Raw genomic sequence first — 19,438 nt, forward strand, 5'->3', positions numbered from 1 at the left:
CTTATCCGGTCTTAGAGGACAGACAGAGGATGGGTGTTAAAACATCTTTAATCAAAATTTATATGGTTTAAATATAGTGATTTAAATTTTAAGAACTTTATGTCTATATAGGTTGAGAGAGCGCGCATTTTGTTTTGATCCTAAATGGTGTCTAGTCTACGTTTGTTAAATTAAATGCTTTTATTTGTTAATAGTGTGCTTTGATCAAAACAAAAAAAATTAAGAATATTCTCTTATCACACTCAAACTACACTTGACAATGTCAAATTAACTCTTCTACATATAGTACTCAATAAATTACGTTTTCTTAATCGATTTCTTGTATTCAATTCGTTAATAATCGATTTTTAATGATGTGAGCATATAATATTTTTTATTTGACTTTGGCAATTAAACTATTGTTTTAACATGTTACGTTAAATGACTTTTAAAGTGACTTTCAGTGTAATACATTCTATATGTGAATATAAACTATCAAAAATCAATCAGTTGAGTTTTGACATTCAAACAATTTAAAATATTAATAGATCCTAATTGTGAAAACATTAAATTTTCAATTGCAAATTATTGGTTTTCGGACTGGAAGTTAATCGAGGAGGCATACGATTTTAGATAATGTAAATTATAAAACACGAAATTACGGTTTCGTTCGTAAAATTATTTATTAAGGCGGATGTTCTCATAAATATCTCAAACGTCGAAATGTTTCCACATTTTGATCAAGCAATCTGAACATCTATTCTAAACGAAAACTGTATGACGTTTATGTAATTCAAGATGCCGGTAAGTGATATCTGTGAAATATCGGAATTTGTGGAAGATTGTTCCTTTTATAATATCAATTTTATTTTAGATAAATATATTTAGAGAATCCGTAGTATTTTTTTCTTTCAATAGGCCAATTAGTGCAGCATAGACATTAAGTCACTTATTTGTAGGTTTACCCTAGATCAACACATTTAAAGATTCCTATGATATATTCCTCTTTACTTGGTATATTCCCTGTTGATCTAATGTTCGAAGGATATCCGTTTTTCAGAAAGATATACGCCAGATACTCTATCATCATGATAATATATTATGCGTTTTTTGTTGTTACTGCGTATATGAAACTATACGAGCTGGTTAGAGATCCTGATCCACGGTTAGATGAAATATCCAGAAACTTATGTATAACTTTAATCTACACCATAACAGTTGTTCGACAAGTGATTATGAAAACAGACCAGGGTATAAGAAATATTATTAAAAAAATTATTGCAAACGAAGAGTATATACAGGGGAGTGATGATAAAAAGGTACAAGAAACTATATGCGATAAGGATATATGAATTAAAATAATTAAAATGTTTTTTAGATTAAACAAATATTCAATGACTGTGCTAACGATACCACTAGTAAATGCAAGACCTACTTAATCATATTGTTTATTATAACAATGCTTTACATTGTGAGACCATTATTTGTTGAAGGATATATTAAGGTGGCAGACAATTCGACGGCTGTTATCAAATCCTTGCCATTGTCGTCCTGGTTTCCTTTCGACGAACAGATTTTTTATTTGGTAAATAGATTTTGCACGTGTCTTAAACCTATTTTAATACAATGATTTTGGATTTTATAATTTTTTTAAAGAAGTATATTAATTAAAGAGGATATTTAGTGTTTAGGCGGGCTTATGTCGTAGGTGACTGGTTTTAATCAAAATTCAAATATGTAGTTTATGTCACGTTTTCTTAAAACATTCCTTATTGTTCTCGTATTTTTGTATGAACGTTGATTATAGATTTTACAACTTGTACTCTCCAACATAAATGAGACAAAAATCTGTTCTTCATTTGTTGATTGTGGAGTCTTCCTTTTCTTTTACTTTCCTTTTTAGCCTTCACTGGTGTTAATTGCTTATAAGTGCTGTAAATAGTGCACTTTTTTGTTTTGAGACAACTATTAATTATTTTTCGGGTAAGAGTTTTTGATTAAGGCCGTAGCTATTTTGGGGAACAAACGGCAAGATAATTTGCAAGGTTGGTTTGCTTTGATATGTCATGTTTTCCATCACAGTTGTGTTTTATTTAGGTGTCGAGGTTTTTTTATGCTGTTATGAGATCTTTATGTTATGCTAAGACTGTCTGTATATGTTGCCGAAGAAGTGGTTTTTGTGGTCGCTATATTAGCTTTATATAGGAGTTATGATATCGGACCCAGCACACTGCCTTGTGGAACACCTGAATATATTGTCCAGGAATGTAACTGAAAAGAATATTTTATCGTTTAAAATTAGATTTCTTTTGTTTGCACTATAATAGGTATATTGAAAAGTCCCCGGCCTACCATAGTAAAACATATTTTCTTTGGAATTTTTTAAAAATTATTTATAATTCCCTTCAAGGGTGATATACTGATCATAGCGACCCTCCAACTTTTTGATACTATTTTTGTAGTACGATTTGTCCTTTGCTTAAAAATAGGCCTCAGTTTCGGTGATCATCTCTTCATTCGACGAAAATTTCTTTCCAGCTAGAATTCTTTTGTGATCTGAGAACTGGACATATTCGCTGGGCGCCAGATCTGGAGAATACGGTGGATGAGGAAGCAATTCGAAGCCCAATTCATGGATTTTTGCCATTGTTTTCACTGACTTGTAACGCGGTGTATTGTCTTGATGAAGCAGCACTTTCTTTTTCTTCAAATACGGCCATTTTTCGGCGATTTCATCCTTCAAACGGTTTAATAACGCTATGTAATAGTCGCTGTTGATGGTGCTTCCTTTTTCAAGGTAGTCACTGCCAGCCGACTGTTGATTTTTTCCACGCTTTAGAGCGGGTTCATCGTAGGCAGTCTACGCGGATGACTGTCGATTGGACTTAGCAGTGAAACGGTGGAGCCATGTTTCATCCATTGTCACATATCAACGCAAAAACTCTTGATTATTACGTTTGATCATCTTCAAACACTACTCCGAATCATCAACTCGTCGTTGTTTTTGGTCAAAAGTGAGCTGCACCCACTTTGCACAGAACGTCCTCATACCCAAATATTCGTGAATGATATGATGTACACGTTCAGTTGATATCTTTAGAGTGTCTCCTATTTCATTCAATTTCAATTTACGGTCATTCAAAATCATTTTGTGGATTTTTTTAATGTTTTCGTCGGTAACAACTTGTTTTGGGCGTCCACTGCGTTCACCGTCTTCGGTGCTCATTTCACCACGTCTAAACTTAGCATACCAATCCTTGATGGTTGATTTTCCTGGAGCAGTGTCCGGAAACTCGGTATCAAGCCAAGTTTTTGCTTCAACTGTATTCTTTCCCTTCAAAAAACAATATTTATTAACACGGGAAATTCCTATTTTTTACATTAATAAAAGTTGCTTCACTCAAAATGCTATAATTCACAAACTAATGATTCGACACCTGTCAAATTTATACTCTAAAACTAAAAAACATATGGATTTAATTCTAGTAGCGCCATCTATGTGTCAGAACGGGGCCTTTTCAATTAACCTGTTAGTTTCGTGCTTATTTCGTAATCCGAAATTGATGTTCTGGAATAATATTTCTTTATTTCTATTATATTAAGCGTTTTATGAATAATTTCTGAAAAAAATTGGTTATTATCGGTAATAAATTTATAGACTGGTAGGTTTTCCCCAGTTTGAGAATCATGATTATTTTCAGTACTTTCCAAATGCCATGAAAATAATTAATTGTAATATTGCGTTAAATATAAATGTTATTCCATTTTACAATCTTCTCTGAACATAAAATTTTCGCGGTTATTGAATCACATCTAGGAGCTTTTTTACAATTAATCTCTCTCAATTGTTTGTTTAATTTTTCTGATAGCAATTTTTTCATGGAAGAAGACCATTTGGAATGGAAAATTTAGGAAGTTGATTATTCTTCATTTTTACATTTTTGCTCAGATGGGAAGCGTTTAGATATATTTTTGGGTGACCGTCATTGTGTTTAATAGGTTGGTTGTGCTACTGGGACCTTTTGAGCTTTATTATTGTTTTCTTTCTTATTTGTTTTATTTCTTATTTATTTATTTATTGTTTTGGTGTCCGGTTTTCCAAGTATTCTTGAATTCCTTGGGTTTGTTCCTTTTAGATCAACATTTTTGTGCTCTTTTTTTTTAGTTTTAAAGATACATTTAGATATTTAAAAAAATATTATTTATTACATTGTTAATAGTCGTTGCCGACTAACTTACAATTTGTCTTTACAATCGATTAAATCTAGGTATATATCTAAGAGGACCCATCGGCCCTGACTTAGTCTCCAATGTAATATTGATTGTATATGTAATATGTATTTGTTGAGTGAATTTTGATATACAAATACATGATATACATGGCTATAATGCATGGAACGAAAAGTCCCGGGCCTACCACATAGGTGGCGCTATTTTTCTTGAATTGATTGCCTTTTCAGTTAGTACTAACATACAACAGAAAGCTGTTAGTACTAACATACAACAGAAAGCTGTTAAAATTTCATGAAATTCTATCCACAGGCTTGTGAGTTATTGTGCTAATAGTAACACTACTTTTGTTATTTTCAGAACAATGAATCAAAAACAATCGTGTTTTAATTTTACACTGCTTCTTAATGAGAAAAATATCATTCAAGGGAAGCAATGGCTTTAAAAGTGTTATAAGGACTCTGCTCCATCAGAAACAATAAAACGTTGGTCTGCTGACTTCAAACGTGGTTGTAGACGCCGATGATGCAGAACGAAGTGAATGTCAAAATGAGGTGGTAACACCAGAAAATAGAAAAAAAAATCCACAAAATCGTTTTATATGATCGAATAGTGAAGTTGCGTGAGCTAGCTAACATTGTACAGGTATCAAAAGAACGTGTTGGTTATATATTGCATGGGTATTTGACTATGAGAAAACTCTGTACAAAGCGGATGCAGTGTTTGCTCACTCTTGACCAAAAACAAGAACGTATTGCTGATTCGGAGCAGTGTTTGGTTATGTATAAACGTGACAAACCGGAATTTTTGCCTCGATTTGTGCCATTGGATGAAACATGGATCCCACTACTTCACTTCGGAATCAAAACGATCATCATCTGAGTAGACAGCAACTGGTGAACCTCGTCCAAAGCGCCCGAAAGCAGAACAATCGGCTGGAAAGGTTATGTCTTCGGTATTTTGGGGTGTACGAGGTGTGATACTCATAAACTATCTTGAGAAGGGAAATACCATCAACAGTGCATATTATATAGCGTTATTGGAGCGTTTAAAGGCCGAAATTGCAAAGAAACGACTGCATATGGCAAAGAAAAAAAAAGTTTCATCAAGACAACGCACCATGACAGAAGTCAAACAAAATAGTAGTAAAACTACATGAATTAAACTTTGAATTGCTCCCACATCCACCATATCCGCCAGATTTGGCTCCTAGTAACTACAGGCAGGTCGCAGACCTCAAAAAAACTCTCACCTGTAAGAAATTTCGCTCGAATTAAAAGGTTATCGCTGAAATCGAGACCTATTTTGAGATAAAAAATAAATCGTTCTACAAAAGTGGTATTGAAATGTGTGTATGTGTTTTTTGTTTTCATTTGAATTTGCTTGTTCAATATGCCACTCAATAATCAGTACCAGGGTCGTAAAACTCCCAATGCTAGTTAGTCTAAATGGGATTGAAATGAATAACGTAGAAATATTGCACTCAATTACCATTGAGCTGCATTACGTTGCAATCCATTACAGTTCACAGCAAATCGTTGCTATTAGACCAATGAACGTTGCGTGTCTACAATGAAAGACATTTAAGTTTAAAAATGAATCCTATGGATTGTGTTGCACCAATGGTCAAGTGAGATTGGTGCCATTGGTACAGTCACCAGAGCCACTACATTTGTTGGTTTCGGGAAACTGTTTTGTAACTAATTTTATATTAAAATTGGTCTCCTAGCATAACCTGTAACTTATTCTAAACACTAAACCCGAGGCTTCACTGATTTGCGATCAACTTGCTTTGCTGCCACACCTTGGCTATCGCATAATTCAAGTTTTAGAGGAATTATTTTTTTTTATGGAACAGTTTGCATGCAATAACTGCAATACCTCATTTGATTTTCAAAACGCTTTTGCAGTTACACCGTGACATCTAAGCAAGTTGTCATATTTTTCTTGCTGATTTATAAAGGGAACGGTTTCTCAAAATACCTCGGCCACGTATTGGGCTTCTCGACTCAACGTATTAATCCTTTGTTGGTAAAATTAAAGCAATGTCCTAAGTTAAAATTAACAATTCACTGAATTTCTGCGTTCAAAATATAGAAAACCATCATCATTACTTAATTACGTGCGAGAAAATAGAACTAACAATGTTGTGCGTCAAAAAGTATTACAATTAAAATTAAATAATTTTTTGTTCTTGTTAGAATGGAATATTCATAGTTCAGACATGACATCTATATTTACTATATAATAGTATTATTATATTTTGGCAACTTTAAATACATTTACTAGAAAATTTAAATTAATTTTTCGATAACTTATATTATCGTTGTTTTTGTATCATTGCAATTGCCTTTATATCTGTTCGACTATAGTTCGGTTCCAACCTTCGTAAGGTGAAGACGTATTTTAAATACGCTCCAAGCTCTAGAAAGTTACCTTTCTTAAAAAAAGCCCGTATTACGGTTATTTAATTGAATGTTAATGTGGCTATCCGTCTCTCAATGGACCTCAAGTGTAGTGAATAAGTGTTTACGTGGCCAGATAAAAAGACTGCATCTCATTTTTATTAGTGTTTTAAAATTATTTTCCCTTATTTTGCGTGAAATAAACAATGCATTTATTTTATTTTTTTATGCTTTGGAAGTAAATAAAATAAAATATTAACAATCTAAAAATGACAAACCATAGCGATTCAACCAAATCACCTGCACACTATGATAATATATTAGAACAATCTGCAATAACGCAAACCCCACAAATAGAATGAACTACAGTCATTAACAAAAAACGACTGAGAAGCCCAGAAGAAGAAATCGCGAAGAAACTGTTGGTTACAGAAACCAATAGAGACAAAAAACATCTTTAGCGACCTATCGGAAGAAATTGAAGAGTTGCAACCATGCATTGAAGATATACAACCATGCTCTGAAAAAGTTGTTCCCAAACCACCACTACAAACTACACAATTAAAACAGTGAGCTATGAAATAATAAAAATCCAATTGTTCGAAGCGGAGCACTTTAAAGTTCTAGTAAAAGAATTAGACGAAATAAACACCCAGTACTATACATTCAGGTCAAAATCCGAGAGAAAATTTAAATTCGTGTTAAAAGGATTTCACGGGATGGACTTTAACACTATTAAGGTAGCCCTAGCTGAACAAGGCCACGAGGTCGTAAATGTTCATAATATACGACATTGTACGACAAAAAAAGGCCCTGCCTATGTTCTATATTGATTTAAAACTTAATGGAAATAATAAGGCGGTGTATGAAATGACCAAATTAGAAAACAATATTATTAAATGCGAACCACCACATACAAAAAGAATTATACCACAATGCACGAGGTGTTAAGCGCACGGGCACACAAAAACTTACTATTGCAAATCATTTAGATGCGTAAAATGTAGGAGTGCGCAGGAGAACACAAAACAGGAGATTGTACTCGTAAAGTTCGCGATGAAAAAGTGAAATGTGCTAACTGTAACGGAAATCATCCAGCGAACTACAAAGGTTGCGCAGTTCACAAGCAACTACAGCAGAAACTCTATCCTGCCTTAAGAGAAAAAGGGCATCAACAGCAACAAAAACAATCCACACATACCAGTCTACCCACCAGACCAAGTCAACCAGACATAACTTATGCGCAAATGGTTGAAAATGGTTCAACACAAAATCGAGAAACCACATTAAAACCTACTGAAACTAGCAGCAACATCTCTAGATTAGAAAACATGATGGCCAAACTAATGGATCAAAGGAGTACGATGCTTGGTCTACTCACAACCGTCGTCAGCAAACTAGCCTATTGCCTGAAACCATTAGCTACAAAATCGCCGTCTGGATGCCAATGGGCTCCAACAATACGCCAGGGAACTAAAAATGTTCGTAACTGAACAAAATATTGATGTTATGATGGTTTCCGAAACACATTTTACGGACAAACATTATTTGAAAACTCCCAAATATAAACTTTATCATACAAATCACCCTGATGAACCGCTATAGATGGTACCGCTAGCAAATCTAATATATCCATCATTCAACGGTTCCAAAATAGTGTTGCGTGCCATTGTGAATGTTCCGTACTATGTTTCAAAAAAAGTGATAACGTGTTTGTGTGAAGTACTTCGAAAAAGTGTCAGTGCATCCCAACATACTCGCTAAGCAGCTAAATATGCGACGTGATAGTAAAGTGCGTAGACTAATACGTTTAACACCACCTGATCTGATTACTGGACATATATAGACTTTAGAATAAGCATTAGAATAAGACTAATTAATTAAGATAATATTTTATACAGGAGATCGCTTAATGAAATGATTGTCTACATGCCATGTATAAATAATATAGACATAAGAAATACTTATTGCCTATAGGGCAGATTGTGGAATAACAAAGAGTAAAAAAATATCTGTTTGACTATTTAGCTTGAAACATAACATGACAGCTACATATACTAAATGGTATTACTATATTTTTGCAATTTTAAATACATCTGCTAGGAAAATTGAAATTAATTTTTCGATAACTTATATTATCGTTGTCTTTGTATCATTGAAATTGCCTTTATATCTGTTTGACTATTTAACTTGTTTGTTCTTGTTATTCTGAGATAGATATAATTTATATTTGTTTTAGGCGGCCTATATATGGCATATATTTGATAGTTTAATCGGCGCATCTTTTGTTACTTACACCGATATATTGATGTTCAGCATAATAGTATATCCGACAGGACAGCTTCGTATATTGAGACATGTCGTCAGAAACTTTGAATCGTATAAACAAAGAATTAAACGTTATTATAACATCGGAACCGACGAGGAAGCTGCTATCGTTACCTTTAGAGAATGCATCTTCAAACACAAGGATGAGATTAGGTATCGTGTGAATTGTAAAAGTACTAATTAAAAATACAGGGAGCCTCTGTTCGTTTTAGCTATGTGGATAATTTTAACAGTACCATGAGTACATTGATGGTTTTCGATTTCTTGCAAAGTTCTCTACAAATAGCTACAATTCTAACACAAATATTAGGGGTATGTTGATTTAAGAACATGTAATTTTTGATTTTGCGGTCTTACTTTTTAGAATGACGTTACGCTGATATTGGTGCTATTTGTAGGGGCGTTCTTTGTTGGCATGATATTGAGATTAGTCTTATACTATTATTATGCCAATGATGTGGTTCTCCTGGTAAGTATAAGAGGAGAAATTTCTCTCTCTTTTTTGCAATCTGACCTGCAAGGACGAATTTAGTTTTGAAACGGTTGTTTATGTAAAATTGAGTTTTTTTAAATATTTTCTTGATATTTTTTCCTAAATCACAGATAAAGGCATATACCATTCAAGGATATTATACATCATTCCGAATATCTAGTGTACTTAACATTCAATTAGTAGTTTGATACTTTAGATATTTTAATTGTGGGTCGTTTATGTGTTTTTTTAATGATTTGAACGTTAATGTAAAGGAATTAGGCGAGATTGTTCCGTTTTTTAATTATAAAATTTATCGCCTTTGTGAATACTTAGCAAGTACCATGAATGGCAACAATGTTGATGTTTTTTCGGGGTTTGTATTTGCCAGATGTGATATCTTTACACGTCGAAGGGGTGTTAGAACTTCATAAGTGTTCATTTGGGAAGACGCGACGTTCAGAGTCACTAACTTTTTCTTATTCAGTTTATTTTTCTCGGTTTTGTGCCGTTCGAGCTGTTGTTTAATCGAACTCTTTTTAATCGTCATTTAAGTCATCTTCCGTATAAAATATTATCTTAATTAATTAGTCTTATTCTGAAGCTTATTCTAAAGTCTACATATGTCCAGTAATCAGATCAGGTGGTGTTAAACGTTTTAGTCTACGCACTTCACTATCACGTCGCATATTTAGCTGATTAGCGAGTACATTGGGATGCACTGACAGTCTTTCGTAGTACTTCACAGAAACCACGTGGAATTACACTCGTTATAGGTTCTAGAGGAATATCGTGTTGTATCATTATATTTGAAATATAGTACAGAGCATCAACAATAGCACGCAACACTTTATTTTGGAACCATTGAATGATGGATATATTAGATTTGCTAGCGTTACCCCATAGTTGAATTCCATATGACCAAATAGGCTTGAGTATAGACTCATACAGCAATACCTTGGATATATAGTTATCTAATGATAATTTGGATTTGCGCCCGATGTGCCAATACATTTGATATAATTTAATTCCAAGTTGTTTCCATTTAGAGAGTATGTGCTTCTTCCAGGTTAAGCGTCGATCTAAGTGCATACCAAGATATTTAACATGCTCTGCTTGGGGGGAGTTAACGATGATTGATATTCACTGGTGGACATGTTCTTCTCGTGTTTTTTAAATGATTTGAACGTTACTGTAAATGCGTGATTGTCCCTTCTTTTTAATTATAACATTTGTCGCCTTTGTGAATACTTAGCAAGTACCATGAATGGCAACAATGTTGATGTTTCTTGGGGTTTGTATTTGCCAGATGTGATATCTTAACACGTCAAAGGGACGTGAGAACTTCATAAGTGTTCATTTGTGAAGACGCGACATTTAGAGTCACTAACTTTTTCTTATTTACTTTATTTTTCTCTGTTTTTGTGCCGTTCAAGCTGTATTTTATTAAATGTTGAGTTTCTTTACAGAGTATTTTAGTTTTCTCTTTTTAATTATCATTTATTATTTAATAAATCTCCGTCTATTATGTTCTGTTAATTATTTTATATTTATTATTCTTCATTTACTATATTCAATCTATTTTCCATTTATTATTCGTTATTTGTTATTCTCTATTTATTATATTCTAGTTGTCTCTATTAATTATCTATTAAGTGTTTTAATTATTTTCTATTAATTGTCCTTTACTTATTTACTTTTTTATCCCATTTATCGTTATATATTTTATTCTACACTATTTTATTATTTTTTCGAGTCGTCGTATATTTCCCATTAAAATATGGTAAATAAAAGCTAATAATTTTATGGTTGCAACTGTAAATATAAATTACTAGCGACCCGCCCCGGCTTCGCACGGGTGCAATGCTGATACTAAATTAAATACACTACAGAAAAAATATGAACGTTGTATATAAAAACATAGCGGCCCGCTCCGACTTTGCACGGGCATAAAATATATATGCCTATGTCACTCAATGAAAACATGATTAAAATCGATCCAGTATTTTTGGTTCATTCATTACTGCCCTTGGCTTGCACGCATTAAATTTGGAGTAAAACAATTCCTCTTCCCCTATACTTACTATGAAGATTTCCTGCTATGTTTGGAATATCTAAATTAATACAATTTTTATTACATTACACATTTTTAAACGCAAATTTTAAATTTGTAATATCTCCGAAAATATTTGTTTAATTTACATGCTGTAAGGAACCATATTGATCTATATTAATTGCACACTGTATTTAAGGTACTTAATTCGATAAGGATTAATGCCGTATTGCTTAAAATAGCTTCGTAAATAAGCCATTTTCTCACGTAAAAAGTAAACAATAAAAATGGTTAATGTGGGTTATCCCTAAAAGATAAACATATACCATCGCGGACTTTTTTGTAGACCTTTTTATGGTGTACAATACTGTAGTACATTAATTTGATCTAACTCGTAGGGTTAGGCAGCGTTTTTGCTAATTGCTAAATAAGCCTAAAAAAATAGGTTAATTTACGACATCACGTTAGAAAGCTCTAAAATTAGCAATGTTGCCTTAGTATATTTTACATGTATTATACATATAAACTTTCCTCTTGAATCACTCTATCTATTGAAAAAAACCGCATCAAAATCCGTTGCGTAGTTTTAAAGATTTAAGCGCACATAGGGATATAGGGACAGAAAAGGCGACTTTGTTTTATACTATGTAGTGATAACTATTTTATAAATCGGAAATTAACGTCAAGGTGGCAAAGTTCTATGAATCTATGGATAACTTGAAGCCTAATAAACGCCGCCGAAAGTGGTTTCTACTGACTCTTGGTGGCAGCGTATCTAGCGTGTGACCTTTGGCTTTTTCCCCTGTAAAATTGGTTGCTTAGGTACGTCTTCATTATGTTTTCGGAACTATTATTTGAACGCTTATTTGCTTTATATATTATACTATTGTATTGTGTCAGTAGTTGTTATATCGTTTATTTTGCGCTCTGTTTTGATTTATTTAAGATGTTAAATTGCTTAATACTATTTTGTTTAATATAATCTTTGTTTTACGCTTTGGGCTTAACGAACCCTAAATTTATGAACATCAGATATAATTATAAACTTGAAATATATCGGAAAATTTAATTACACATGCAAGATTAAAAAATCAAAGTAAGATTGATACATGAATAGATTTTACATAATGGGTGCGAATTATGCACAAAGATCTTACGAATGTATCATTCGTCATTCATTCCAACTAAATTCTCATGTATATTTTGAACAATTACACACATATGCAAGCAAACCTTATAGCCGACTTTACATTTCCATAAATTTCAAATCGCTGCTTAACATTTATTTTATTTTATTAATGACATCTTACATTAGATATGCTCAGTTCAATCTTAATTTACAATTAATTTATTATTATTGTTCTGTTGTACTTGCATTCATACACAAGCAAGGCGAGTACGGGATTAATACATCGGCATATATTTCTCAAATTAAAATAAAACTAAACTACTAAAAAATAAAGTTAAGAATACACTTATACACTGAACAAGTTCGTGTGGTTTGATTCGCTTCAATCTTCTGATTTTCTGCGTGTTTCAGTAGCTGTATTGCTTCCACATTGCATTCCACATTGATTTAGCAACCGTACTTCATGTTTTAGCGCCTAATCTTCGATCACTTTGTATATCCAGTTGATTTCGAGGTCATCGTGCAGCTCTTCGTTGATTACGTTGGAATAAGTATTGGCACTTAATCCTAGAACTTTGTTTTGTGTGTTGGATTACTAGTTGGTTTGATATTTTAGTGCGACCTCATAGGTCCAAATTGGCTTTATGATTGACTGATAAATCAATCTCTTTGACTTTAGATCAACTTTCAAAATCTTCCACTAACCACTTCAGTTGCTTGACTTTAGTCTATTTTGCTGTGCTTTTTGTCTAATATGGTGTTCCTAATTTAACGTACCATCGAGATATATTTCGCGGTATTTAACTGATTCCGCTTGAGGAATCGGGTTCTCGCAAGTGATATAATTAAGTTTTTGTCATTTCGCCGCAAAGCAAAATTAAAATGCACAGATTTGGAGCTATTAAACTGTATTTTCCAGCCTCTAGTCCATTTGTGGAATTTTCGGACTGCTACTTGTGCTTTTTCTACAGCCTTAGATAGAGATACATCTTTTGCCATGACAACTGTGTCATCGGCATATGTTCCAAGTAGTATTCCAAGTGTTTTTTTATTGTTGTTGGGACTAAAATATAATGAGAAGGAAAAATACGGTCGAATTTCAAAACAAATTTACGAACTGCAATAGGCAATACATTCGAGGTCGAGATAACGAGATACTCTTGAGTCGTCTAACGAGTTGTCTTTAAATATTATCAAAACGGGCCATAAACTATACTCCTAAATTATCTACATTAAAACTAAAATAAAAAGTTACGTAATTATCATAAACAAATTAATAACTGCTGCTTTCTAATAGTTGGTTGCATGAAATTATTATCCCAGAATTTAAAATGCATTATGTAGGGCAAATTTTAAACCCACGACGTCAAACACAAATTATATTTAAATACAACAATTTATCTATAATTAAAAAATATAAAACAAACAATTTAATTATTTAATTTTAAAGAAATGAAAACAGAAATCAAATAAATTATACTTGCGCAACAAATGACAAAATGAATAAAGGAAATTCTACGCGTGCGTAATCTTGACGTTGAGGTAGTTGAGTGAGTTCTGTAACCGAAATGAAAACGTACATGAGCAACTAATTTTCACTGACAAGAGTGAGATTAAAATACACATAAAATTTGATAAAAAACGGTAATTATTACGATTCTGATGGGCAACGATAATATTAGTCTATAGTGGTCAACAACAGTGATGTATAATCAACAACAACAATAATAACCGACAACGGATAATAGCTATAACTGATAACTGAAAAAGCAATGACATATTATAATATGAATCGAAGCGACGTATCAGTTTAGCCTAACAGTAACAATAATGGACGTATAATGATATCAAAGGAAGTTGACGTAGGCGTCGCTTGGGTAAAGCCAACACTCGTGTTATTGTGTACTTACTTTTCATAACTCTGCCTATGATGAGCGTGCTAAAGGAAAAATCTAAAGTCAAATATGCTAGATACACTGCCATCAAGAGCTAACAGGAACCACATTCTGTGATGGTGGTTTATTATGCTTCAAATTATTAATAAATCCTAATTACACATAAGTTACTTTGGCCACCCCGACATCAGTTTCTGGCCTATAAAAGAGTTTATAGTTGTAACCATGAAACTATTACCTTTAATTTACACTAATTTAAGAATGATGAGAAACATACCAACAAATAATAAAATGGAAGAAAATAGAATAGCTAAACAAAATTGGACAAAAACATAAATAAATAAATAAATAAATAGAAAATAATAAATGGAATAAAATTAAAAAGAGAAAACTGGAATACTCTGTGAACAAACTCACTATTTGATGAAACTCAGGTTGGATACACAAGGCACAATAAAATCAACAGAATAAAAAAACTTCGTGAATGTCGCGTCTTCAAAAATCGCTTGGACATGTCAAGATATTACATCTATCAAATATAGCCTCAGGGGAAAAGATCAAATATGTATGGCAATTATTTCTGTTGTAGAGTGTCTGCAACGGTGGCAGATTCCACAAAAATATAGAGGCGGCAACCTCTCCTCCGTTTCTCATTGTTATTTCAATTCTCCTAGAATATATAAATATTCTATAATAGAAAGCTACATTGAAAAATATCAAATTACCCTTAAGACGTTTTCGATATGTTGCAGATACCGTAATTCTATAACCGCTTTCTAATAACCGATTGAGGGGGTTCCATATTTCTTCAAACAACATGTTCTTTTTTTTAATATTATGGTAAAAAATTACTTTTACATGAATCATAATTTTCTCTAATATTTAATTTCGTATATGAGTTTAATGCATGACACTTCTGAATATATATGATTTTGTAGAGTGCAGATTTATCTGTATCACTTTGGCAGAGTAATTGGTACGAACAATCGCCGCAAGTTAAGTTCATGATGATGATATTTATGATGAGATGTCAAAAATCCCTCAAATTATTCATCGGTCCGTTCAGTGTGATGTCACTCGATTCTCTGATATCGGTAACTATTCCAGTTAATTGTTTTTGTGATATGACGTGTGTGTCGTTATGTTTGTGTTAAACAAATGTTTTATTTTTAGATATTAAAGGCGACGTATTCATATATTATGTTAATGTATGGCGTAAACTAGTAGAAAAACTTCAACAAAACACCTCGTAATATTGTTTGGACGTATATCCATAAAATTAATGTTGCACCGAATGATAATTTCTGTAGTAGATTAAAATAAATGACGCAGAGAAATAGCGCGTTTTTCTTTTGGTTTGTCGATTGTTGTTGTGTTAGAATAAGCTGTTTGAAATTGAAAACTATTGTTTATAATTATACAGATTGAGTTTTTATTAAAGTTTTGTCTATTACTGTCGATATATTTTATAATTATACAGATTCTTTTCTTTTTTTTATGTTTCTACACTGGTGAACCTACCTACTGGCCAACTGACCCACAAAAAACTCGTGTTCATAAAGGACTGTATAATCGAAAGACTCTGCAAAATATAACACCCCATATTCAAGAGCAACAAATGGTAAAAGTTCACAGCAACTAAAGGCTTTAACCAAATAATGGGAAAACGAGAATCTGCATTACACCTAGCATAGCTAACACATACTGGTGCTACAAACTATTCTTTGTGGAAGACTACTAGTACCTAAAGCAGTCCAAACAATAGGTTATGCTATTAAAGACACAAGGGGGACCTTGGATCATACATATGCAAATCACCTACAAAAAGTTTTTGAACTACTTCCTAACAACAATGAATATCGCGACTATTAAATGGACAAATACCTCAGCTTGTCCACTCAAATGTGCCTGGCACTGAAACATGTGACACTATATGAAGTACGACGGGAAATCCTCGAATTTCAGGAAGGTAAATGCCCTGGTTACGATCTTATTGATTTTGCTTTGTATGCTTTGTATCTAGCATCGCCCATGCTCATCGCTCATTATCATAGCATTGCTCGTGCTTGTTACCTTCAATGCATGTCTAAGATTGCTACTCTACCCAAGCCAATGGAAAATAGGCCAAGTAATAATGATACTGAAACCAGACAACCCTGCTCAAGATGTGGCATTATTCAGATCCATAAATGTTCTTCCGGGAGTTATAGCATACAATATTGCTGCGCAAGGTGTAGCATAATGGGCTATTCTTTCTTTCCATTATTGAAATCTTATATTGAAAAAAAAGATGCTAAGAAGTAAAAGATAATTCAGACATATTTCAAATGCACAAAATTAAGTCAGGAGTACAGCAAGGCAGCAGTGGGCTATTAAAGCCAATATAAATACGTCGGTTCAAGTAACCTGGCCACCTGTGAGACTTTGTTATACGGAAATTTTACAATTAGATGACGCCAAATATTTGAGTATGCATCTTGACCGACGCCGACCAAAAGGAAAGAATTGGAATGCAACTTCCGGAGCATGTATTGGCTCATCGGATGCAAGTCACATATGTCAGACGCCAGTAAAATAGCAATCTATAAAGCTATATTGAAGTCTGTATGGACATATGGTATAGAGCTATGGGGCTCAATGAGACACAGTAACATCGAAATACTAGAGAGGTTTCGAAGTAAAACGTTGGGAACTATATTCAATAAATTTCTTCTCATAAACAGATTTCCGCAGGAGTCACGTAAGGTGCTACATTAGCCCCAGCCCTATTCAACCTCTATATGGCTGAGTCTCCATTCCACAAACATTCCCATACAGTATTTTATCCAGATGATACCGCTTTTTTTCACAACCGGTTATAGTCCCGACACTATTCGCCACACACTTCAAGTACAACTGAACTAGGCGATTGCGTGGTATAAATTCTGGCGGCTGCAGATAAACCAGAGCAAAACTTAAGCTATTCTGTTGCACCGCAAGAAGTAGTTCCGCGCCTATCGCCTCCAAATTGATAAAGTCCCTATCCCCTGGCTCCAGAAAGTTTTATACCTCGGTCTCCAGTTCGGCCGCAGATTCCAATAGTTCGCTCAAATACAGCACGCTATTTGTAAAGGCAATGGCGTGTACAGCCTACTATTTCCACTCCTCTGTAGAAAAACTAAACTCTCCATACCCCAGAAAGTGATTCTGTACAAAATGCTAGTCCGTCCAGTCTGCCTCTACGGAGCACAGGTGTAGTACATGTATTTCTCTGAGAGACAACTTGAACTACTCCAAGTGTTCCTATCCAAAAAAGTCCGCACGTTAATCAATGCCTCATGGTTCTACTACGACAATCCCAGTCGTAAACCAGGGTCTTTGTCGCCCGCAAAACACTCACTATCCCGAATCCGAAGCGACATCAGCAAAAGACCACTTGGTTCTAGCTTGGAACAAGAAAAAAAATCCGGTCATCTGTTTCTAAAACTCCCTGAACGGCGAATGAGTGAGATGAGTTGCTATGTTTACTAATAGAATTTCAGTGTCGGTTTGTACGCGTCTTTGCGAAAAATAAAACAGTTTTTTAAGTAAAACGATAGTTTTTTTGTTTAATTATATAATATAAATAGAAGGTAACTTTTGCGCCAAAAACCTAATCGAAATTTGAAACATTAAGTTTGAAAAAAATTCAAAATATTTTAGGTTAATTTTTAAATCTCTGGAATATATTCTTTATAACAGGTAAATTGAAAAGCCAAGCAACTTTGGTTATTGTGAAAAGAAATGGATAAAAAGGAATTTCGCGTGTTGATAAAATATTGCTTTTTGAAGAGAAAAAATACAGTTGAAGCAAAAACTTGGCTTGATGCCGAGTTTCCGAACACTGCTCCATTAAAATCAACCATCAAGGATTGGTATGTTAAGTTTAGACGTGGTGAAATGAGCACCGAACACGGTGAACGCAGTGGATGCCCAAAATAGGTTGTTACCGACGAAAACAATAAAAAATCTACAAAATGATTTTGAGTGACCGTGAATTTAAATTGGATGAACTAGCAGACACTCTAAAGATGTAAACTGAATGTATACATCATATCATTCACGAATATTTGGGTATGAGAAAGCCCCGTTCAAAGTGGGTGCCGTGCTTGCTCACGTTTGACCAAAAACAACGATGAGTTGATGATTCGGAGCAGTGTTTGAAGATGATCAAGCGATAATGGATGAAACATAGCTCCATCGTTTCACTTCGAAGCCCAATCGATAGTCATCCGAGTGGACTGCACACGATGAACCCGCTCCAAAGCGTGGGACAGCGCAACAGTCGGCTGGCAAGGTTATGGCGTCTGTGTTTTGGGATGCGCATGGAATAATTTTCATTGACTATTTTGAAAAAGGAAGAACTATCAACAGCGGCTATTACATAGCGTTATTCGACCGTTTGAAGGACGAAATCGCCGGAAAACGGCCGCATTTAAAAAAATTAAAGAAAGTGCTGCTTCACCAAGACTGCACCGTGTCACAAGTCAGTGAAAACGATGGCAAAAAACCATATTTTCTCATCCACCATCATCTGGTATCTGGCCCCCAGCGACTATTTCCTGTTCTCAGATCTCAAATGAATGCTGGCTGCGAAAGAATATAAGTGATCGCTGAAACTGAGGCCTATTTTGAAGGACAAATCGTACTACAAAAATGGTATCGAAAAGTTGGAGGGTTGCTATAATCATAATGTTGAATAAAAAAAACTAATTTTGTCAAAAAATGCGTTTTGCTATGGTAGGCTGAGATTTTCTGATTTTCTATTGACCTGTTATATTATATTCCGTTCTTAAGAGTGAGCTATTTTATATTTAACATTTTAGTATCATGTAAATGTCTAATGTGTGACATGTGTAAACTGAAACAATTGAAAGTAATGTTGTTACACAAATAATTATCGATAAAATTATAAAATTGCGATTAATT

The 19,438-nt window shown here is 33.7% G+C and overlaps 1 protein-coding gene across 1 annotated transcript; it reads left to right on the forward strand.

Annotated features, from left to right (window-relative positions):
* The first annotated feature begins 650 nt into the window (after nt 1-650).
* LOC143204670 (odorant receptor 30a) lies at nt 651-15,828 on the forward strand. The gene is made up of 8 exons (XM_076417383.1): nt 651-783; nt 939-1,298; nt 1,358-1,564; nt 8,854-9,095; nt 9,155-9,254; nt 9,307-9,411; nt 15,430-15,585; nt 15,665-15,828. Exons 1-8 carry the CDS (start codon nt 778-780, stop codon nt 15,713-15,715), a joined length of 1,227 nt encoding a protein of 408 aa, XP_076273498.1. The 5' UTR covers nt 651-777; the 3' UTR covers nt 15,716-15,828.
* The last annotated feature ends 3,610 nt before the right edge of the window (nt 15,829-19,438 follow it).

The sequence above is a fragment of the Rhynchophorus ferrugineus genome, unplaced genomic scaffold (genome assembly GCF_030347505.1).
Source record: "Rhynchophorus ferrugineus isolate W39M unplaced genomic scaffold, kcgeb_rfMv2 rfM11, whole genome shotgun sequence".
Classification (NCBI taxonomy): Eukaryota; Metazoa; Arthropoda; class Insecta; order Coleoptera; family Curculionidae; genus Rhynchophorus; species Rhynchophorus ferrugineus.

Coding starts and splice junctions, on each gene's coding strand:
- LOC143204670 (XM_076417383.1), top strand. Junction 9,096..9,154: donor AAACACAAGGATGAGATTAG/GTATCGTGTGAA, acceptor TGTTCGTTTTAG/CTATGTGGATAATTTTAACA. Junction 9,412..15,429: donor CCAATGATGTGGTTCTCCTG/GTAAGTATAAGA, acceptor ATGATTTTGTAG/AGTGCAGATTTATCTGTATC.